This window comes from Schistocerca piceifrons, chromosome 7, assembly GCF_021461385.2.
Source record: "Schistocerca piceifrons isolate TAMUIC-IGC-003096 chromosome 7, iqSchPice1.1, whole genome shotgun sequence".
NCBI lineage: Eukaryota > Metazoa > Arthropoda > Insecta > Orthoptera > Acrididae > Schistocerca > Schistocerca piceifrons.
The window spans coordinates 61,226,748-61,251,778 of record NC_060144.1 but is presented as its reverse complement, the minus strand read 5'-3'; the positions used below and the strand labels follow the sequence as shown (position 1 = coordinate 61,251,778).

Below are 25,031 nucleotides of genomic sequence, written 5' to 3'. Positions count from 1 at the left end.
GGTTTTGCAGAAAAACACACGCGAAGCTTTCCCACACACATGTTACCAAGTTATTCCCTTCTCACCTTTTCAGTGTTTCAGGGTTTTTCTTCACATCTTCAACACACCCATACGCAAAACGGCTGCACCCGTGGCAGGCTGACGGAAGATATTCACGTGTTTGCGAACACGTATGTACCGCCTATTGTCCCACATCGACCGTTGCTTCTCGGGAATCGGCGAGCTCGCTGCTACGTAGTGTGTCTAAGAAGTTCGGTGAATGGCGTCATACCTGAACGGCAACATGGCGAATGTGTGTGTGCACGCGCACGGGTCTTCATAGGCTTGAGGAGAATCAATACACGGCATGCACTGCATGTGACTGGCTGTGTAAACAGACTGCGACCAGTTGAACGTAGTCAGTGTGGGAGGAAATGTCACAGCGCAATGGAGCAACGTGTAAAAATCACGTTCTGCTACAAATTGGGGAAGACTGCAACGGGGACACATGGAATGTTGGGGAATGGAATGTGTACGGGAGGGAAGCCGTGAGCAGAAAATGTGTTTACGAATGGTTTAAGCGCTTCCGTGAAGGGAAGGAAACAACGGAGGACGAGCCACGTTCAGAGCGGCCATCGACGAACAGAACCCCAGATGAGATCGAGAAAGTGCGACAAATGCTGGAACAAGATCGACGACGGACTCTAAGAATGATTGCGGAGGAACTGGGCATTCACCATCGTCCGTGATGATTTGGATAAGCGGAAGATCTGCTCCCGGTTTGTGACGCACAAGCTCACAGGCGAGCAGAAAGCAAAACGCATGGAAACTGCTGATGGTTTCATTTCCATGTGTGACCAGGATCAGTTGTTTCTGAACATCATCGTCACGGGAAATGAGACCTGGTACTACCAGTTCGATCAGGAATCAAGACAGCAATCGATGTCATGGTGTTCACCGTCTTCCCCGCGACGAAAAAAAAAAGTCTGCAAGAATATAAGGTGAAAACACAGTTGATCGCCTTCTTCGGCAACAACGGCATCATCCAAAAGGAGTTTGTTGCTGCAGGTCAAACCATTAATGCTGTATTTTACCAGTAAAAAAAAAAATGTTTCAAATGGCTCTGAGCACTATGGGACTTAACTTCTGAGGTCATCAGTCCCCTAGAACTTAGAACTACTTAAACGTAACTAACCTAAGGACATCACACAGATCCAACCCCGAGGCAGGCTTCGAACCAGTGACCGTAGGGGTCGCGCGGTTCCAGACTGTAGCGCCTAGAACCGCTCGGCCACTCCGACCGGCTTTACCAGTCTATTTTGAACCGATTGCTACAGAGTATCCGGCGGGTTCGGCCAGAGTTCCACATGACTGGAAAAGGAATACTTCTCCATGAAAATGCCCCTGCAGACTGCGAGATCCATGTGCGCCGATTCATGGCGCAGAAGATGGTAACTGTTCTTGAACACCTCCGTACTCCACTGATCTGGTTCATGCAGACTTCTTCCTGTTTCCTCGCTTGAAGGGGGCCATGAAAGATGAACGTCGTGCGGACGTGAATGCTATCAAAGATCGTATGACATCCGTTTTGGGACCGATTCCACAGAAGGCCCTTGCGGAGAGTTTCCAGAAGCTGTACGAATGTTGTCAAAAGTTTGTTGTAGCGGGTGGAGACTATTTTGAAGTGCAATAAAGAATATTTGTTTGCATCTTTTCTTTTGTTTGTTGTCTGATAGCATTCATCTAACTTTTTAGACACACCACGTATAAACAGCAGTACTTGGCCAACACAATCGCGGCAGGTTAGTAACTTCACTGCTGTAGTCTGCATGGCTCCATTATTCCACATCTACAACAAAAACCCGCTAGGAAATGACTCTCTGCGCCAGCGATTATAAATCAGTCGTGTGCGCAAAAGGCGTAGGGACAAATGCGTGAATGTAGCTTTTGTAAAATTGACACGGTTCTGCATCAGACAATTACGGGTAAGAGCTGTAGCTAAAAACATATCTACACAAAATTTGAAGCAGCTTTGTACATACTGCGTGTATCTCCAAAAGTCGTGAGCGGTATTTCTTCTGTTTTCTTCGGCAGATATCTGAAATTTTGTTTTTACAGCGCGTATATGGAGTCAGCCCAAACAAACAGAGTCTAGATACGCAGAGGGGATTGTCTGCAGAAACACAACTATTAAATTTTTTTTATCAATTTCATGTAAACTAACTTAGCCGCCCGCTGCTTCGCTCTCATAGACTGTATGATCTGCACAGATTTTGTTTTTTTGTTTTTCTTTAAACGTATTTTTATTTTGTTCACAAATTTTTACAACTTCTAAGCTTTTACCGCGTATTAAAGCCACAGAAAAATGGTCTTTTAGAAAGTACGAGGGTCATGCAATAATTAAAGAGACAAATGGGTTAGGAGAAAAAAGCGTTTATTTTTACAAAACAATACTTTTTCTACTTTTCAACATAATCCCCTTGAACATTTATGCACTTGTTCCAACGGGCTACAACCTTTTTTATTCCGGCTGCAAAGAAATCTCTATCTTGATGTTTGAACCAATTTCCCACAAACTTTTTCACGTCTTCGTTGTCCTGGAACCTCTTCCCACGTAATGCCTCCTTCAGTGCACCAAGCAAATGGAAATCACTAGGTGCTAAATCAAGACTGTAAAGGGGATGAGATAGTACTTCCCAGCCTATTTTGTCGATGGTTTCACGGGTTACTTGAGCAATATGAGGACATGCATTGTCTTGCTGGAGAATCACACCTCCCCTCTGAGATCCACGACGTCTCGCTCTCACCTTGTTTGAAAGCAAATCTAATTAGTATTGACTGTTCATTGTACGCAGCACTTCGAAATAATCACAAAGAACTGGGCCTTCAGCATCCCAAAACACCGTCAACATGACTTTACCTGATGATGCTTGGGTTTTGAATTTTTTGTTGACAGGTGAGTTGGTGTGCTTCCACTCCATGCTTTGTCTTTTTGATTCTGGCTCATAATAGTGAACCCAATTTTCATCACAAGCTAAAATTTTGTTGAGGACGTCCTCACCTTCTCTTTCATAACATTCCTTCAGCTCTGTGCACACTCTCAACTTTGTTTTCTTGCGTAGCCGCGTCAATTCCTTAGGGACCCATCTTGCACAAGTTCTGCCGTGCTTCAGCTTGTTACGGATAATGTTATGAACTGTACCAATACTAACTTGAACCTTATTAACTATCATTTCCATAGTCACACGGCGGTTGGCACGAATAATGTCATCAATTCGATTTTCAACTGAGGGAGTTGAAACTGCAACTGGTCGGCCAGAACGGTGTTCGTCAATCACTGAGTTGCGACCATTTTTGAACTGCTCTACCCACTTGTAAAAATTTGCACGATTCATATAACCTTCACCATAAACTTTACAAATTATTCATTATACACTCCTGGAAATTGAAATAAGAACACCGTGAATTCATTGTCCCAGGAAGGGGAAACTTTATTGACACATTTCTGGGGTCAGATACATCACATGATCACACTGACAGAACCACAGGCACATAGGCACAGGCAACAGAGCATGCACAATGTCGGCACTAGTACAGTGTATATCCACCTTTCGCAGCAATGCAGGCTGCTATTCTCCCATGGAGACGATCGTAGAGATGCTGGATGTAGTCCTGTGGAACGGCTTGCCATGCCATATCCACCTGACGCCTCAGTTGGACCAGCGTTCGTGCTGGACGTGCAGACCGCGTGAGACGACGCTTCATCCAGTCCCAAACATGCCCAATGGGGGACAGATCCGGAGATCTTGCTGGCCAGGGTAGTTGACTTACACCTTCTAGAGCACGTTGGGTGGCACGGGATACATGCGGACGTGCATTGTCCTGTTGGAACAGCAAGTTCCCTTGCCGGTCTAGGAATGGTAGAACGATGGGTTCGATGACGGTTTGGATGTACCGTGCACTATCCAGTGTCCCCTCGACGATCACCAGTGGTGTACGGCCAGTGTAGGAGATCGCTCCCCACACCATGATGCCGGGTGTTGGCCCTGTGTGCCTCGGTCGTATGCAGTCCTGATTGTGGCGCTCACCTGCACGGCGCCAAACACGCATACGACCATCATTGGCACCAAGGCAGAAGCGACTCTCATCGCTGAAGACGACACGTCTCCATTCGTCCCTCCATTCACGCCTGTCGCGACACCACTGGAGGCGGGCTGCACGATGTTGGGGCGTGAGCGGAAGACGGCCTAACGGTGTGCGGGACCGTAGCCCAGCTTCATGGAGACGGTTGCGAATGGTCCTCGCCGATACCCCAGGAGCAACAGTGTCCCTAATTTGCTGGGAAGTGGCGGTGCAGTCCCCTACGGCACTGCGTAGGATCCTACGGTCTTGGCGTGCATCCGTGCGTCGCTGCGGTCCGGTCCCAGGTCGACGGGCACGTGCACCTTCCGCCGACCACTGGCGACAACATCGATGTACTGTGGAGACCTCACGCCCCACGTGTTGAGCAATTCGGCGGTACGTCCACCCGGCCTCCCGCATGCCCACTATACGCCCTCGCTCAAAGTCCATCAACTGCACATACGGTTCACGTCCACGCTGTCGCGGCATGCTACCAGTGTTAAAGACTGCGATGGAGCTCCGTATGCCACGGCAAACTGGCTGATACTGACGGCGGCGGTGCACAAATGCTGCGCAGCTAGCGCCATTCGACGGCCAACACCGCGGTTCCTGGTGTGTCCGCTGTGCCGTGCGTGTGATCATTGCTTGTACAGCCCTCTCGCAGTGTCCGGAGCAAGTATGGTGGGTCTGACACACCGGTGTCAATGTGTTCTTTTTTCCATTTCCAGGAGTGTATATTGACTGGTTCCTCGTCTTCAGTAAGTAAAAAATGAATAACAGAACGTTGTACAACCAATGTGGTCGTTTCAAGCGGACTCGCCATCTTGAAATGTATTTTTGAGGTTATAAACAAAACGATTTTCATACATCAGCTGATCAGGGCCCATCCTAGTGACGCCAACTTAACGCCATAAAAGCACCAAACTTTCCCTACTAACAGATTTTTCCCCAGACAAATTTGTCTCTTTAATTATGAATAACACTCTTACTTCTGATCAAAAAACGATTCTGGCAGCAGGAGTCCAAGGTTTTGTCAGTCATGCCTGTTGTGTTCTTGTGGTGATATTTCCGTAGAAACTTTCATCCACTAGCACATATTTATTTATATCTAATCCAGAAATGAAACAGCGATCTGCATAGATTCAACTTTAAAATTTTTTTAATATAACGAAATATTTTCGAAACCCCTACGGGGTTGAATTTACAAAAACACTGAAAAAAGTATTTTTTATTTCCAACTGAGAAGTCAAATATCAATTTGTATGTATGTAGCTTTAAAAATACTTTACTACTTTTTTTAATAATGATTGTTTTCCAAAAAAAAATTCACTCACTGTTTTACGCCATTCTCGGTTGAATTTCCAAAAATACTGAAACGCGTACTTTCTATTTCTGTCGGAGAAATCAAATACCGATTTTTATTGTTCTAGCTTCAAAATTGCCTTAACAGCGGCATATTTTCAAAAAGCCTCTCACCCCTATTTCACTGCCTTAGGAGTGTAATTTCGGAAATCCCTCCTTAAAAATGCAAACCTTCTCCTCATTTCTAGTTTCTGTTCTTAGCGGTTTGCGCTGGGCAATGATAAGTCGGTGATTCAGTGTGGACATATTTCATTCCCTCATTGGTTGGTTTTACAAAAACAATGAAGCACGTATTATTTATTCCTAATCGAGAAGCCAAATTAAAATTTTCATAGATTCAGCTTTAAAAGTAATCCCATAATGAAGTACTTCATAAAACATTTTATCCACTATTTTAGCCCCCCAGGGGTTGAATTTCCACAAACACTGAAACTCATGTTTTTTCATTTGTAATCAAGAAGACAACTACCAGTTTTCATAGATGTGGTATTGGAAATGCTTTAGCAGTTGTCCAATAATGATTTTTTTTTAAATACTAACACCGACCATTTCACCGCCTCTAGGGGTCAAATTTACAAAACTTCTGAAACGTGTATTTCTTTATTTCTGACCAAGAAAACAATTCTCGTAGGTCCTGTTTCAAAATCGGATTAATAGTAACATATTTAAAAAAAACATCCCCTATTTCACCCCCAAAGGAGTGGGATTCAGAAAAATCCCTTCTCAAACGACGCCTACAGTATAAGATCAACACCCTCGCCAAATATCAGTGGTTTGGGCTGGGTGATGATTAGTCAGTGAGTGAGTCAATCAGTCGGGACTCTGGCTGTCTATGATATAGAATATAAGTATCTTTAAGAAAAGGGAAAGAAATTTATTTTTTAATTTTTCCTGTATGGAGATCAACATTTTTCAGGCCAGAATTGGGCTACGTCAAATGCTTCCCTGCTATAATTCATCGACGAAACATGTACTGGGACAGATGAAAGGTTCCTTATTCCGATATTCCCCACAGTCATATGCGTCGCCACATTCACCTCTCGATTAGGCCTGCCTGTTCCGACGCGCTTCAGGCTCCTCCAAATCTTCCACCTCAAGTACTCGCCGCCGGGCATCTTCCTTAGTGGTCCGCCCCGATAGCTGAATGGTCAGCGTGACGGACTGCCGTCCTAAGGGGCCCGGGTTCGATTTCCGGCTTGGTCGGGGATTTTCTCCGCTCAGGGACTGGGTGTTGTGTTGTCTTCACCATCATTTCATCCACATCCGGTGCGCAGGTCGCCCAATGTCGCTTTGAATATAATAAGACCTGCTCCAAGGCGGTCGGACCTGCCCCGTAAGGGGCCTCCCAGCCAATGACGCCAAACGCTCACTTCCATAGTCGTTTGTTCAGGACCATCCTGTGGCAGTTGAGTCTTTCAGGTCCAGGGCAGCCGTCAATAGGACGTGGCGTTCATAAAAGTAATGCTGAAGCTTTTCATTGTGTCAATGACGGCTCATCAGGAGTTGGAGTCGGTAAATCCGGCGGCTCTGTATAGCTTATCGAGCGGCGTGGGTTTCATGCGACCCGCTGTTAGTCGGAACCTTCCATTTAAGCTAAAGGTTGACCTTTGTGGCATATACAGACGTGGACCACACGGGACAGGCGTATTCTGTATGGCCTATGGTTCTTAGCAGCTTCGTTATGGCACTCCTTTTGCTTTTAGCCAATTTCCTCAATCTGATGTTCCCAGTTTCGATGGGTCTGATAGTGAGGTTTGTACGTCAATGTCAAGTACGACATCCGGGTGAGTCGGCTTCCCTGGGTGTTCCAGGCTATTTTCAGCTTTCTGTTTCCCTTGGACGATGGTGAAAGCCACGGATTCCTCTCTTTGTGAGATTTGGTTTTAGAGGAATGGTGCTTAGGAGTGCGTTCCAGGTTTTGTTTTACTTTCTCAAACTCTTTTCTTCAGCTGTGACGGTCAGATCGTCGGCCTACAGAAATTTGGTCGTCTAATTTGATCTTGGTTGGTGATTAGTATATACAGATAGAGTACGGAGATGGCCAGGAAAAGAAAAGAAGAAATATAGCTCAAGCGGTAAGAGTATTACAAGCGAAAGAAGAGTTTCTGGTCTAGAGTCCCGTTCCAGCTGGCGATTTTACTTTGTTGATGTGAAATGGAAATTACTGATAAACCTTTACAGAATCAAGTTTAATAAGGGGTGTTTATATCAGGAAGTAATTCCAGAATATGGAAAGCTTAATATTGTAAGTAATAAGCCAACAGCTGGTGCAAATGAGAAAAAAAGTGAAATCATGTCGGTAAAAGAAGAGGCCAGCAGTGCATTAGGAATTATATTTATTCATTGCATCGATTCTGGACGGCAAACTGTAGCCGCGATTTATATTCGCGATTCGTGTGGGTATAATATGCAGTGAGTCGCTTTTCTGAATTTTCATAAGAATTACTTTATTAATCATACAAAACTTTTTCTAGCCACTCCAGGCTAACCATCGGATGAACCATGTCCAGATCGTGGAGACTGTACTGCCTCATGGTAGCCGTGCCATGACGATTTCATTCTGACAATGTTACACACACACACACACACACACACACACACACCTAAATAGTCTCTCTCTCTCTCTCTCTCTCTCTCTCTCTCTCTCTCTCTCTGTGTGTGTGTGTGTGTGTGTGTGTGTGTGTGTGTGTGTAGCTTGTGCAACCTGCAAATGTACATTGTCAGAATGAAAAAAAAAAAAAAAAACCAAATCTTATCAAAGTTCAAAAAAGGGAATAGTTGCATACTATACCCACACGAATCGTCTTAAAGTTAGCTAAGAATTTTTCCCTGTACGATATGACAACTTATATAGGAGTATGTTTTACAGCTAACAGAGTGGATAATCTAGGAGCAAAATTAGTAGCGAGGCAGCCCAAAAAATATTATACCTAACACATGGAAGAAAGATTAAAAATATTACGAAACCTACTGTGCATCTCCTTGGTTGCCGATCTGTAAATTGCTTTCTTCCTTCGTCTATTCATTACTTTATTTGTTGCTCTAATTCGTGAAGTTTTTGAGGTGTAATTCGACAATGCTTGGACACAAGATATTCTCCGAAGAAGCGATTTGCGACGTTTGTAGGATACATCTAGTTACTGTATCTCCAGTTCAATGCGGTGCTGAGAGATTAAGTTGTACATACTTACCGCCAAGGGATTTGCGAACGGAGAGATGAACCTGACGATCGGACTGGGGATGTTGCTCATGTAGCAGACAGGCGCCAGCAAGAAAGCCAGCTGGACCTTTTGTTGGTACTCCGGCCTTTCGCACGCCATCACAAAGTAGATGGTGGTGCCCATAGAATGTCCCACGTACATCAGGGCACTCTTTCCAGTCACACTGAGTATGTAGTCAATAATTGCTGGGATATCGTATGCACCCTGCTCGTGCCAGCTGCAGAAAAATCGAAAACTTTTAGTGTAAAGTGAGAGTAAGCAATACGCTACTGAAGTAATTTGGCGTTCAGAAGTGCAAGTTGCAATGAAACCTTCACTCAATAAATTAATCGCAGGTAAGTTGGGCGTTAGCGAATGGTACTAATTATGAAGATTGATAATTTTGGAGGTTCATAGGCCTATACAGAATGACAGGAGAATAGGCACAGATATTTCGATAGTTGGTACCTTAACATGTACCTACACTCTTCCCGCAAAAACATCGTATAACGCACTCCCTAATATTTTCTGCACTGTCGTAACTGCGCCACAAAGTGGACTACACCTGTCAGAACAGACTTTTACGTGTCCACACTTCAGTACCTGACCAACTGCCCAGGTGATAGTAAACTTTAATGGCTTGCTTGTGCCACATGTACTAGCCAACCTAAAAACACAGTACTCGTAATAGCTACAGTTTTGAGTCTGCAAATGACGTAAATGCTAATGTAATGTTGTTCTGTACTCTGTCCTTAATCATTAACAGAAATACTGCACTTATACCCCTAGCACCCTCTATATATTTCAGGTGTGGGTGAAGCTCATACACCAGCAGATCAGAAGTAGCCGGACACCTGTTAGTGCACATTAACAAGGCCTTTGCCCACATTTCGTCTTTATGGTGGCTGTAACTTTTCTGACAACACTTTCAATTAGCATGCTGAATATCTGTGGAGGAACAACAGACCCTTCTTCATGAAGAGCTGGAACCACAAAAGGTAATGATGTTGAGCACTGGGCCGGCCGGAGTGGCCGAGCGCTACAGTCTGGAAGCGCGCGACCTCTACGGTCGCGGGTTCGAATCCTGTCTCGGACGTGGATGTGTGTGATGTCCTTAGGTTAGTTAGGCTTAAGTAGTTCTAAGTTCTAGGGGCCTGATGACCTCAGAAGTAAAGTCCCACAGTGCTCAGAGCCATTTGAACCATTTTTTGTTGAGCACTGCAGTCTGTACGGAATCCACGTTCTAACTCACCACAAACGTGTCCCATTGTATTCAGGTCGGTAGGCTTAGCAAGCCAATCCATTTGAGGAATGTTAATGCCCACAACAATGGTCTAGGGGTGAAGCTGGCACGGTTGTTCAGCGTGTTCGGTCAGAGGGATAGTTGTGCCCTCTGTAGTTAAAAAAAAACAAACTGAGTGAGTATATCAACAATAAACTTGAACGGGTGTCATGGGACGTCCGTCACGAACAAATGCAACGAAAATGACGAACAAAATATCAACCAAAAAAGGGGATACGACTTTCACTAGTAATCAAAACGTCCTCAGTCCCGGGTTCGAAACCTGCCACCACTTAAATTTTGAACAAAAATAATCAGCAACGGTGGCCGAAGTATTCCGCCATAAGCAGCTACCCTCATACTGCCAATGGCCGTGTCAAAGAGGTAAGAGGAGCGGACGGAGGCTCAGAGCACTTTCTTGACCCTGGGGTGGGAAACTGTCCCTAAAGGCGGAAGGATCAGCAATGATCAACGGCAGGAGGGTGCAGAATACAATAGCAACCACTGCATTAAAGATAAATAACATGTTTCTTCTGCAGTGTGCCTTGACTTGAGAGGGGCGAATGGTTGTTAGTGCCTCTTCTTTGAAGCGACATGATTCTGTTAATTGGTAAACCGCTTGTGTGCACCCGCTTGGGGTGCGATATTATGAGTTGAAGTGATATTGACTGTATCAGGCACTGGGTGTGAATTTGAAATCTAATTGCGATTTAGTAACGTGTATTCATTCTAACCTACGTTGATGTGTTTTAGTCATAATTTAATTACATTCGGCTACTACTGAGTGAAATCTTCTGTCTTGCTTAAGGGTTTAACTGCAACTGCTCTGTTTGTACCTGCACCTTATCAGTTACATGTACTCGCTTATCATCTTACCTAGACGGAGGCATATGTATTTATTGTGTACGACGAAATCCATTCTCATTATCTCTGTCAGTCTCAACGAGTTTCCCATGACCTGATTAAAAGCTTTGTGAAGGTTTATTGAAGTTTGGCTTACCTATTTGTTTTATCTAAGTTTACGAGTTGTATTTATCTTGTTAAAGAAAGTCTCATCATTTGTGGGTGTATATTCTCTTACAGTTTGAGGGTGCTGCCTCGCGTGTGATTTATGTTCACAGTTGATTGCAAACATGCGGGTCTACCTTGGTGTTTCCAGCCGTGACTTCTGGGCCGCTACCTGTCGAACGCCCGAGGTCTAAGTTATTGCGGCGGGAGCGCTTTGCCGCATCGTCTGTCATACCTAGCAAAAGCTGAGTAGTTGTCTTGTTCCTTAGAGCCATACCTGGGTTGTGCGACTGCTGCCAGGGTTCTAGACTGTGGAGCTGGTGGGATTAACTCATGAACTTCTGTAAATTAATATTCAAATTTCGTTCTTACTGTTATAAACTCAGATGCTTTGTGTTCATTGAATACTGTTTTCTTTTTCTTATATTGGTAAATTTCAGTAGTTTGTCACTTCATATGTCACTACAATTCTGATGGTTTTCATGTCATTATTAATTTGGAATTTAATTGATCAGTATGTTGGTGAAAACGACGAAGACTCTGTTGGGTCCCCATCCATGTGTTGATGTTTGATCCTTTCCTACCCTGAACCTATTACCTGGGTTTCAGCAACAGTATGAAGCCCACATCATTGTTCACAAAGTATCAGGTACTGTGAAACCACAATGCTTTTTGACAGTGGTAGCAAGTGCAGTCTTTCGCCTCATTCAGAAACGCCACTCCGAGTGAACTTCCCTATGGTCAGATTGTAGATTCTCTAAATAACTATTATAACCAACAAGTTAATGTGGTGGAGCTAGGTACCAATTCCTTTGTTGCAAGAAATGGTCAGAACAAATTTATCATGAGTGGGTAACAGATTTGCAGCATATGATGGGGAAATGCAAATTCAAATGTGCTTGTGGTGCTTTATATTCGAATGTTATGTTGCGTGATGCAGTCGTGTACAATTTCACTCATGTCAGACTTAGAGAATAGATTCTGAAACAATCAGATCCATCATTTCATCACGTAGTGCAAATTCTAGATCAGTATGATTCAGGTGCCGTAATGGCCGATACCCTTGAGCAGTCACCAACTTGTTGGGTTGGGTTGTCCCTTGCTCACGGCCAGGCCAGTGGGCAGCAACAGCACGCGCACGCCAAGCCGTGTAAAAAGTTCTCTAAACAGGGGGTTACATCAGTGAACAGAATTAAGTCATCCCCTCGGTAGTATTCATGGCACAAACGCCAAGACTGTCCGTCCAGACAAGCTTGCGACAAGAAAGGTCACATGTAATCCGCCCACTCACAAAAATCTAGTCACAAAGCCCATGCAATGAATGCAGTGTACTCACAGCTTGCTGCAGGTGTTAGCAAAACTAGGAAGCAAACAGTTTATTCAGTGCTACGCGGGTCCAACACACGTTTTATTCATTTGCAACTTAGTGGAAAAAGTGTAGGCTCCCCATGCCTGTTGAAAACTAGCACGCACCTGATGGCTTATAATGGACAAGACATTCCCATTCTTGGAAAATGTACTTTGCTTTCCATGTGTGGCTTTCATCTGCGAACTGTGACTTTCACTGTGTTACAATCACGTGATTGTGAGAACATATTTGGCTTTGATTCGTTTGATTTGTTTGGCTTCCAAATTCAGGACAATGAGTTGTCAGTGACTGCATTCAATGCCAAAGACAGTGTAGCTAGCTTGCTGTAAGAATTCCCTGAATTCTCTTCTGTAGGTTTAAGCAAGGCTAACAGTTTTGTTACACATATCACTATGAAAGACAACGCTCAGCCGAAGTTTTGCCGGGCCAGAACTGTTCCCATTGCATTAAGGGACAATGTGGCTGCCTCAATAGCATGACAGCAGTGCTACTGCGCACATATAAGCTAGTCAGTGGGCAAGTCCACTGGTTTTGCTCCCCAAACCTTCAGGCCACATTCTCCTCTGTGTTGACTTTAAGTCTACAGTCAACCCACAAACTGTCATTGATACTTATCCATTGCCACGCACAGAGGATCTCATAGACAGATTAGGCAATGGCCGCTACTTTTCAAAAATTGATTTGCGCGACGCACATCTTCAGATACCATTAGATGAAAAATCTCACAAGGAAACCTCCCCATCGCACCCTCCTCAGATTTAGTTATAAGTTTGCACAGTGGATAGGCTTTGAAACACTGAACACAGATCAATAGAGAAAACAGGAAGAAGTTGTGTGGAACTACGAAAAAAATAAGCAAAATATACAAACTGAGTAGTTCATGCGCAATATATGCATCATCATGGAGAATGTGAGCTCAGGAGCGCCGTGGTCCCGTGGTTAGCGTGGAGAGCTGAGAAACGAGAAGTCCTTGGTTCAAATCTTCCATTGAGTGAAAATTTTAATCTTTTATTTTTGCAAAGTTATGGTCTGTGCGTTCGTTCATTGACGTCTCTATTCACTGAAATAATTTTAATGTCTGTGTTTTGCGACCGCACCGCAAAACCGTGCGATTAGTAGACGAAAGGACGTGCCTCTCCAATGGGAACCGAAAACATTTGATCGCAAGGTCATACGTCAACCGATTCCTCCACAGGAAAACACGTCTGATATATTCTATACGACACTGGTGACGGCATGTGCGTCACATGACGGGAATATGTTGTCGACCCACCTAAACTGTACACTTGGCGAATGGGTAAAAAGATTATTCCACCTTGCCCGATTTAGGTTTGCTTGTGGATGTGATAATCACTCCAAAAAAAGTGATGAAAACATAAGAGTTTGTCACATAAGCCGGAACAAATGAATGCAACAGTTTCAGTTTTCCCTGTGCTCTGTCAAAACATATGTTTTTAACGTTTTCAAATTTTTCCGTGTGTAGACCGTCAAATCCTGCATATGTCCAAGCAAATCTGAACATGTCCTGGAATTTTGGAGAGCGAAGTTGATTATGTGTAAGTGCCTGAACTTTCATAATTGTCTGAAAATAAAAAATTAAACTTTTCACTCGAGGGAATGCTTGAACCAAGGACCTCTCATTCCGCAGCTGCTCACGCTAACCGCAGGACCACGGCGCTCCTGAGCTTATGTTATCCTTGATGTGGCATATCCTTCGCATGGATAACTCATTTTGTATATTTTGCTTATTTTTTTCATAGTTCCACACAACTTTTTCCTGTTTTCTCGATTGATCTGTGTTCAGTGTTTCAAGGCCTATCCACTGTGCCAACTTATAACGAAATATGAGGGGGGGTGCGATAGGGAGGTTCCCTTGTCAGCCGGCCGGTGTGGCCGTGCGGTTCTAAGCGCTTCAGTTTGGAACCGCGTGACCGCTACGGTCGCAGGTTCGAATCCTGCCTCGGGCATGGATGTGTGTGATGTCCTTAGGTTGGTTAAGTTTACGTAGTTCTAAGTTCTAGGAGACTGATGACCTCAGTAGTTAAGTCCCATAGTGCTCAGAGCTACTTGAACCATTTGAACCATTTGAAAAATCTCAAACAGTGTGCGTTGTTAACACTCATTTGGGCTTATTTAAATATTTGCGTTAGTTGTTTGGCAGTGTTTCCGCACCAGCCATTTTCCAACTGTATTTGGACCAGTTGACTGCTCAAGTACTAAACTGTTCAAACTATTTGGACGATATTGTCATAGCAGGTCATATACCCGAAGAACACATTGCAAATTTGTGTGTTTTGTTTCGTGTGTTATCTGATGCAGGACTAAACTGTAGACTGGACAAGTGAGATTTTTTTAAACCTGAGTTGCAGTATCTTGGTCATGTCATAACAGTGAAGGTGTACGCCCTCTTCAGTCACATTTGTCATCCATATAGGACCTGCCAGTTCCTCACACTGCCACAGAATTGCAGTCATGGAAAATGGACTATTATATCCTGCTCATACTGAATACTGCACAAATCGCAGTTCCATTGCGTCACAAGAACGTCCTCTTTGTTTGGGCAGATGAATGCTAAGAAGTTTTTTCAAAAACTTAAAGATGCATTGATCCTGAAAAACCAGTTGTGTTGCAAGTTGATGCTTCCTCTTATGGAACTATGGAATCGGTGCAGTGCTTTCACACGGATTTGGCGGTAAAGATAGGCCTACTGCTTTCGCATCAAAAGTATTACCCAAAGCTCAGTGTAACTATTCACAAGTAGAGAAAGAGGCGCATGGAGCCACCAAATTCCACCACTATGTGTATGGCTGAAAATTATACTTAGTAACTTATCACAAGCCATTGCAGTCCTTGTTTCATTCGATGAAGCCAGTTCCTGTACGAACTGCCCAAAAATTGCCAAGATGGGCTTTCTTGTCGTCTCAATACCAGTATGTGTATAGTTCGACAGCTCAACATGTCTTCCGACTGGCCGTGAGCCTTCGTCGACTTGGTGCATGCATGTACCTCATTTCAAGCCCAGACGCACTGCAGCGCTGGCATTACAACCAAATCAGCCACTGGCATGTGCACGGTGATCCTTCTGTATCTCTTTCCCCAGAGTCATGGAGCCCGAGGACAGCATAGCCAAAGCATGCGCCAGAGGTGTCATTACTGTCATCAAGACACCGTGGGACGACCCCATGGAGACGGAGCCTTTGCCTCCTCCACCTCCTCTCGTCCTACCGATGGAGTTGGACCCGTTCACACCGCAGCAGCCGACGACTTCTTTGTATGGGCCTCAGGAGCTGGATGCATACCCCTCTGGGCGTTTTTGGGGGACGTTTCCACCAAAGCCAAGGCTGGATGTCGGGTACGACCGGAATTCAGCCACAGCTTCTGGTCCATTTGAGCGTCGACGCTCCTGCCTCTCCCCCCCCCCCCCCCCCGGCTCCCCCTCCCGTTGTCGTGCTCTACGACGACGGTCTGTGGCTTTGGGGGGGGGGGGGAGGGTGGAGGACTTTGGGGGGAGGAATGTTACGGCGTATTGTCAGCACCAGTACGGCAGTCGGGAACGACAGAGAAGAGAAGGCTGAGAGAAGAGGTCAGCCAGTCGCATGCTGACTGACCTCCCTCCAGGACGACAACGCAACAGCAGCGATCCCTAGAGTATAACGACATAAGCGCCGCGCCCGACTGGTGGCAGCCCACTTCGATAGCAGCTTCAACGTTAGCCACTTCATTAGCCAATGCACTGCAGTATCCCTAAGTAGCACAGTTAGAGATCAGCAGTCACTACAGTTCAGTTGACTGACTTTGTTAATAGCGGTCGCTAGCACCAGAAGTGTTACTTGTGTTTGACTATTCTGAAAAAGGTTGATTATTTTGCATGTCGGCCTCTGCTTACGACACCTGTGTGTAATTGTACTTATGAGTGATCATGTATGAAGGGCTACAAGAATTCTCAGATCAAAGTTAAGTGCTTGTACTTGTCTTGCAATAAAATTCATTAATACGAGTTGTTTGATTGTTCCTCTAGCGAACTGAGTATGCAGGATTCCTAAACGCAACAATATCAATTTGCTTGATATACACTCAATGAGTTATATGTTCTGCAAGTAGCAAATCTTTTGCTCGAACATATTTTAGTGTGCACGCTACTATTATTTTTACATATATACAAATAAATAGATGGAATGTTGTAACATGTACATCATGGTATCACCTCTTCCTGCTCTCCTCCCTTCTCGCTATGAACATTACGGTACCAAACATCATACAGTTGCTTCCCTATTATTGGGTCAATTTCGTCACACTGCACTCCCATCCTGGAGGACGACGGTTCAAACAAGCGTCCAGCCATTCTGATTTATATTTTCCGTGATTTCCTTAAATCGTTTAAGGCTAATGCCAGGACGGTTCCTTCGAAAGGGCATGGCTGCTTCCTTTCTCCAGCCTTCCCTAATCCAATTTCTCTTATGACCCCGCTGTCGATGGGACGTTAGACAATAATCTCCTTCTCTCCCTCCTCCTCCATTAATCCCATCCAATATTTAAGCTGATCTCTTTTATTTATTTGTACAGATAGCAGTGAGTTGTTAGTCATACAATATTTCGATAATAAGCTGCATTTATCTTTAGACCTATATAAGTGAAAAACCAGTCTAAGCAAGGCTAACAAACGATGACACTGTAAAATGAAAAGATTTAACTTGTAATACCAACATTGTTACATAAAATGTTACGTGTCACCACCTACGTTAACATGCAACCCAAGATAAATTGTAAAAGAGTACATATAAAGAACAATGCATGATAAACAGTAACCTCTTACTATAAAAACATACGATTATTACAGATTCAGTGTGCGTGTTTTTCTACTCTTTATGAAGAATGAAAGGTGTGTGTATATACGAGAATAAACTTTCATCACGCTCCTCTTACTGCTTTAGTATACGATATGTCTGTTGAAGCAGAGCTATCTTTATACTGTCGATACACATGAAGCAGTCTTTCGGTCCAGTCCATGGGTGTGTTGCTTTGTTTCTTAAGTGAGGTTGATCAGAGAATGTGACTGAGCTAAAAGTCCTCATGTGAACGGGAGTCACTTGGCTGTTGATGACGGGAGGGAGAAAAACTAATCTGGATGCATCAGAAGGGTCGCTCAGCGAGCTCTTGAGTTGGTAGCGAAAATCCTTACCTCAACGTATGTTGTAGGTGTTCTGTAGCCTGCTTTTCGCGTAATAGGAGGCCACAAGTAAACTAGTTTTTCGCGAGACGAACTCTCAGTCATTGGAGTCTTATTCTGGTTCAGTGGTAGTCAAGCTGGTTCTTACCGCTCACTAGTGGCCGTTCCAGCTTTCATGTTGGGCAGCAGGTGGTAGGGGTTTTAAAAACGTTTTCATTAGGTTTTATTAAATTTTCGCATAAAGTATTTGGAACATAATTATTATATGCTTTAACTTGCTGTATCTCTGCTTCACAAATTTTACAAAAAATGGTTCAAATGGCTCTGAGCACTATGAGACTTAACTTCTGCGGTCATCAGTCCCCTAGAACTTAGAACTACTTAAACCTAACGAACCTAAGGACATAGCACACATCCATGCCCGAGGCAGGATTCGAACCTGCGACCGTAGCGGTCGCGCGGTTCCAGTCTGTAGCGCCTAGAACCACTCGGGCACCCCGGCCGGCTTTTACAAAAGTAAAGTATTTTTCGCTATTTTATAAGTTACCATTACTGTCGAACGAACAGGCGGTTACAAAATTTTACCACTAACAGGGATACAAAAATGGGCTGTGGATAAAAAAGTTTGACTACCCTGTTCTAGTCACTTCACTGGAAGCACATGGAGATATAGTGTGGAGCTAATAAATGTTTCGTAGGTTCTCTGTCTCTTTTAGCTATCTTTATTGTCTGCAATAATTAGTGATTAGAGCGAAAGCCACAATTTGTCCGTTTTATGGTTTTGGATGTGCAGTTAGCTGGCGTTCATGGTTCCTATATTAGGATCACAATTGGTATAACGGTTGACTATAATTCAAAGCGTGTTCAGGCCCGTATGGACGTCATTGCTTCCCATGTGATGAAAGTTCATGAGAGACAATGACGTCCATGTGGGCCTGAACACGCTTTGAATTACTAGTCAAACGTTATACCAATTGTGATCTTTCATCACATCATCTTCAACTGTCAATGTGTTTTCCCAGTTTTTTTTTCTGTGAGCGATTTCATGTAATGTGCGTCTCACGGTCTTTGGCACCCAGTTGGTCACTACATGTTACTGATTGGGAGACACATCCTACACAAAATTACACATAGTTAAAAAAGACGTGCGGAAACACATTGTGAGAGATGTGGACATTGTTATGTGGCAGCTTTTTCTAAAACAACTGTCATGTAATTGTGCATATCTGACTTGTAAGTCAAGTCAAATCCCTAACATTGCATAAAAACAGCAAGCAACAATAACAGCTGACAGTGATTGCATTTCTAATTATTATCTCTTTTTCCTCTTGCTACGGCGAAGGAGTCTTGTAATTACGACAGTCATGGGACTTTCAGCTGGCTGGCGAAATCGAAAATTCGCTTGGCGGAATGGCACTATTCATAAAGATGTATGCTGCTGAAAGCCAGTCTCCAGCATGTATAACACAGGGCAGAACGGTCTGCCGCTCCAGCCCAGTAAGAGTGTGGAGAGACGAGAGCTTGTGTGGTATAATACGCCATTGTGCATCAAATGAAAGGAGTTCTTTTCAGCAGAGATAAAAATCAGAAAGACAAGAGAGAATACGAGCCTACAAAGTGTGGGAGCAAGCTGGAATGTTTGTTCAGTTTTGAGGAATTGTTCTCTGGGTGGCTCACAGTAATTATTTTGATAGTGGGGGAGAGTTCCCGTGTATGCGTACATTTACATCTTTACACTGGCCGTAACTTGAAATCTGTTACATAGTGGGTGCGATTTTCTAACTACATCAAGGGCGAAATACAACTCACTGGTTAACGACGACAAACATCGTAAAAGTAGGAAATTGTTAAGCCTGTTTAAACTTTGGTCAGATCGTCTTTGGTGTGACGTCACGTGTGCTGCATTGCTGTTGAAATTGGTCGTCAATATTTTATAAAGTTACAGTCTTCTGTTACTTATTTTCAAGATTATTTATGTTAATATTTGCTGTGAAAGTAACTTATTAGTGGATTTTCATTAATCTCAGTCTTCCTTCCTGTGTTATTGACTCGAGTGGTCTGTTATTCGTGAGTGTGCTTACGACGTTCGTCTAGACCTCACGCCTCAGTAGTGTGTTTACATTTTGCGGCGTACACTGCAGCTGTAGAGGTTATAAAGCTAAGTACTGACAAACTTATTTCTGCACTGTTATACAGTTATTAAATTTAATAGTTTTAAGCGGTGTTTCGTGCTGTTTGTGGCGAAATAACGATTTAATAAATTTCTGGAAACGTTCGCTCGCCGTATTTTTTAGAGTTTTCTGTGCGTTGAAGTCGGTTAGTAAATTTCATGCTTTAGTTTTCAGCTGGCGTTTCTTATTGTTTATAGTGAAATATTTCAGTAAAATTCTCATTCAGTGTTTTAACTTCATTGAGTGTTCCAGTGACGGTTCGAATTTTTTGTGAAGTTTCGTTGGTAGTAGTTGTGGTGTAGTAGTATTAATAAAAGTAGTTGCTTTCTTAGTGAACAGAGAATTTCGAGACCGCTATTGTTAATTCTATAAATAGTTCTACTGATGTAACTGAACTTCGGTAACGTAGACGTAGCGTTTTTTCAGTAACTGTAAGATTTTACCATGAGTGACAAGTGTGGGCTCTGTCGTAGGTTTGTGAGTAGTGGGTTACGGTGTGGGATTTGTTCAAAGTATTTTCACTGGGGGGGAAAGCAGTGGGAAGGCAGGGAATGCAGAATCTGTAGTGGAAATAACTTCATAGAGGTGCAGGAGCGTAACATCTGTGCCCTTCAGGTGCAGTTACAACGCGCAAAGGAGGAACTAGATAGGTTGAGGAGGATGAAGGGTGGTGGGAAATGAGAAATGGCAGTTGGCAAGAAGGCAGCTAGAAAGAGGAGTTATTCACAGTTTTACTTTGCGTATATGCAATAGATTTGACCAACTGTCGGAGTTGAGTGGAGAGGAGCCTCGTGTAGCGGTAGATCTAGGGAACATGCAGCAGTACTCAGATATTAGGAGGCCTAGATTAATTGCAAAGTCTAACAGAAAGTAGGTTCTGTTACTAGGTACTTGGCGCGGTCGAGGTGTGGGCCAGCAGTTTCAGGAACTGTTGAGGAGTGAGTACCAGGTCACCAGCATTGTGCAGCCAAGTGCAGGGTTTGCTCAAGTGACTGACAGCAAAGGGAAGTTATGTAGGAATTTTATGGAGGAGGATGAGATAGTTATAGTGGGTGGAGCAGGGAACAGTCCTGATAGGGACGGGGATTATGATGTAGGTGGTGACCTGGTAAAGATAGCTACTGAAACTGGTGGCACTAATGTGCATTTCATGCGTTTCAGCGTAATTACCGGCCTAATCTTAATGCAGCTGTGAGGCACTTTAACATTGGGCTGGGGAGGGTGCTGATGGCAGAGGGCATGGGTCACATCCCAGTGGTGCCAGTTGGGTCCATCAGTAGATGGGGATTCACTAGGCACGGCCTCAATAGGTATGGGAAGAGGAGGCGGACAAAGCTTATAGGTGACAGTGCAATGGGTGGTGGGATCAGTCATGGAAAAATTCCTGTTGTAGTTGGTGTTAGAGCTGCACCTTTTTCAGACTGAAGTCACTGATAAGTATACCTGCTTAAAGGAAGTCCCTCTAAGTGCTCACCTTTTGAGGATCTAATGTTTCCAAGTAGAGAAGGAATTAGAATATTTCATCCAAATGAGGTATTAGGGATAAAGTTAGTGAACTGCTTGTAGATAGTGACTCTGAAATTATTGGTATATCACAGTACCACTTAAATAATTTGACAATTCAGAGCCTTCCTTTACCAGGATACAGAATAGCTGGCTGTTTTTCAAGTAGTTCCTTGCGGGATGGGGGAGTGGCTATGTACATTAAAAGCAGTATTCCGTCTGACTCCATAGACATATCATGGCACTGCATTGAACAGATATTTGAATGTTATGCAGGGGTAGTTGAATTTAGTGAAACTAAACTTCTAATTGTTGTTGTTGGAAATTCGGAAGCGTCCGATCCCACCCGTCTGCTTTGACCCATGACGTCACAAATATGGCGGAAACAAAAACAAACACACACACACACACACACACACACACACACACACACACACACACACACACACACACACACTTTCCACAAGAAGCCTAATGACACTAACGGGACAAGCGCGGGAAATGGGGTGTTTTGGGTGGGGGCAAACTAAATATAAACAAATTTAGACGCCTTGCGTAGCTACAACGTATAAGTGAAGACAGCCGTGCATGAATACCCACCCACCTCCCCAGGGGTCGTAACCCCTGCAACCCATAGAAGATAAAGATGCTTCAGTAGCTGATTAGTGTTTTTTGTCTTTTTAAAAAAAAATCTCACGGGTTAGAACGAACAGATCAGAAAGATAAATATAATAAACTAAAACAGAAATTCGAGGAAACAGATAATTAAAATAAGTAATAAATTTTTTTTAAATTAAAAAAAATCTCAAGAGATAGAACGAACAGATCAGAAAAGTAAATAAAATAAAATAAGATAAAACAGAACTGGAGACAGCCACACTCAAACCAAACTCCACGCCGTCATGACGTTACACACAACACTCTTACGTCACGGGTCAAAGCCGACGCGTGGGATCGGACGCTTCTGTCGACCCTTGTTGTTTATAGGTCTCCTAACTTTGACTTCAGAGTATTTCTGCTCAAGCTAGAGAGGGTTCTTGATTCACTTTGTAGGACGTACTAGAAATTAGTTACACGAGGTGACTTCAATATAAATTTTGTATATCATGTAACAAGAAAAAGGATGCTGGTAGATCTCATAAATTCATATGATCTGATGCAGAATGTGTTTTTTTCCAACGAGGGTGCAGGGGAGCGGCAGTACAGCGATAGATTATATTTTTATTCAGTCTTCATTACTAGATGGGCGTTCTGTTAGTAAAAGGGTGAATGGCCTTTCAAACCAATTTTAACACTAAAAGGCTTCTGTACTCAAACAAATGTCATATATAATTACGAACTATGTAGGAAAGTTAATCCAACAGCAATAGTGTTCTAAACCTTGTCGAGCAACAAGAGTGGCAAGATGTTTATAGTGCTGATAACATAGATGACAAATATAATGCTTTCCTTAAAACATTTCTCATGCTCTTTGAGAGTTGCTTTCCATTACAACGTTCTTAAAGGGGCACTAGCAGTAATAGGCAGCCAGGGTGGCTGATTAGTGGGATTAGAATATCTTGTAGAACAAGGCGGGAATTATATCAAAATGTTAGAAGTAGTCACAACCAAGCTACAGTAGCCTGTTACAAACAGTATTGTAAGGTGCTTAAAATGTTATTGGGAAGGCAAGGAGAGTGTAGTATGCAAACAGAATAGCTAATTCACAGGATAAAATTAAAACCATATGGTCAGTTGTGAAAGAAGTGTCTGGTCAGCTGCACAAGGTCGGCGATATAAAGTCAGTTCGCAGTAAAAATATTTCTGTTACTGATAAATCAGATATATGTACACAATTGAACTATCATTTTCTGAGCATTGCTAGTGAATTAAATAAAAATTTAGTTTCTACAACGAATCCTATGACTTTCTTGCCGAATGCCTTTCCGAGATTGATGTCTGAAATACTCATCTGTGATAAAGACAAGGGGGAGACTGGGTCAATAATTAAATCACTGAAGACTAAGGACTCTCGTGGTTATGATGGAGTGCCTAGCAGCATATTAAAGACCTGTGCTGCACATGTTAGCCCTGTATTTAGCCGTATTTGTAACTTTTCGCCGGCCGGGGTGGCCGAGCGGTTCTAGGCACTGCAGTCTGGAACCGCGCGACCGCTACGGTCGCAGGTTCGAATCCTACCTCGGGCATGGATGTATGTGATGTCCTTACGTTAGTTAGGTTTAAGTAGTTCTAGGGGGACTGATGACCTTAGAAGTTAAGTCCCATAGTGCTCAGAGCCATTTGACCTTTTTTTTTTAGTTTTTCCTTTAGGAATGGCCAGTTTCCTGAACGATGAAAGGATTCAGTAGTAAATCCGCTTAATAAAAAGGGAGAAAGGGATAATGTAGACCATTTTAGACCTATTTCTATGCCATCAGTGTTTGGAAAAGTTATTGAAAAGGTTGTGTATGTAAGGAGAATTGACCATTTTATATTACACGATTTGCTATCAAATGTACAGTTTGGCTTTAGAAGTCGTCTAACAACTGAAAGTGCTATATTTTCTTTTCTCTGTGAGGTACTGGATGGGTTCAACAAAAGGTTTCGAACGCTTGGCATATTTTTTTTGATTTAGCTAAGGCATTTTATTGTGTTGATCACAAAATATTGATCCAGATGTTGGACCATTACGGAATACGAGTAGCAGCTCACAATTGGTTCAGCTCTTACTTTAGCAACAGAAAGCAAAAGGTCATTATTCACAAAGTTGGGAATGGCTGTGATGTGGAGTCTGAACGGGATACAGTCAAGTGTGTGTGTGTGTGTGTGTGTGTGTGTGTGTGTGTGTGTGTGTGTGTGTGTGTGTGTGTGTGTGTGTGTGGGGGGGGGGGGGAGGGGGTGCCCAGGGATTAGTGTTGGGGCCACACCTGTTCCTTATTTATATCAATGATACGCTCTCTAGTATTACGGGTAGCTCTAAAATATATCTGTTTGCTGATGAGACTAACTTGGTAGTAAAGGATGTTGCGTGCAACATTGGCTCGGTTTCAAATAGTGCAGTTCATGGCTTGTGGAAAATAAACTAACGCTAAATCACAGACTAAGTTTTTACAGTTTATAACACACAATTCAACAAAACCTGACCTTTTAATTTCACAGAATGGGCATGTGATTAGTGAAACTGAACAGTTCAAATTTCTAGGTGTTCAGATAGATAGTAAGCTGTCGTGGAAAGCCCACATTCAGCATCTTGTTCGAAGCTTAATGCTGCCATTTTTACTATTCGAACTGTCTGAAGTGAGTGATCGTTGACACAAAAATTAATGTTCTTTGCATATTTTCATTCGCTTATGTCATATGGTATAGTATTTTGGGGTCACTCTTCCCATTCTAAAAAGATATTTCGGCTCAGAAACGGGTGGTTCGGCCAATAAGTGGTGCAAGTTCACGAACCTCTTGTCGATCCCTGTTCACGAGTCTGGGTATTTTGACATGGGCCTCTCGTCAACAATATTAGCTTATTCCGAAGAATATGTAGCTTTCACTGTTAATACTCGGCAGGAATCATACCTGCCTTTGGAGCGGACATCCTTAACTCTTGTGCAGAAAGGTGTGCAGTATACTGCTGCATCCATTTTCAGTAAGCTACCACTCGAATTCAAAAATCTTAGCAGTGGTCCACACGCTTTCAAATCGAAACTGAAGAGTTTCCTCATGGGTCACTCCTATTCTGTCGAGGAGTTCCTTGAAAAATTAAACTGATTCTTGTTGCATTGTTGATTGCGTTTGCTTAAACTTGTGAACTGACTTTTTTTCAGGTTCACAAACATTTATTTTTATCTGTTATTGCTTTTATGTTGTAATTTCCTGTACTGACACGTTCCATGAC

General features: G+C 43.3%; 1 protein-coding gene across 1 annotated transcript in view; it reads right to left on the bottom strand.

Moving 5' to 3' along the window:
- The window catches only part of LOC124805250 (lipase 3-like), a 146,806-nt gene that overhangs the window by 47,586 nt on the left and 74,189 nt on the right, over positions 1-25,031 (bottom strand). The window contains exon 4 of the mRNA XM_047265762.1: positions 8,655-8,901. Coding sequence (XP_047121718.1) covers positions 8,655-8,901 — 247 coding nt within the window. The remainder of the gene's footprint in view (positions 1-8,654; positions 8,902-25,031) is intronic.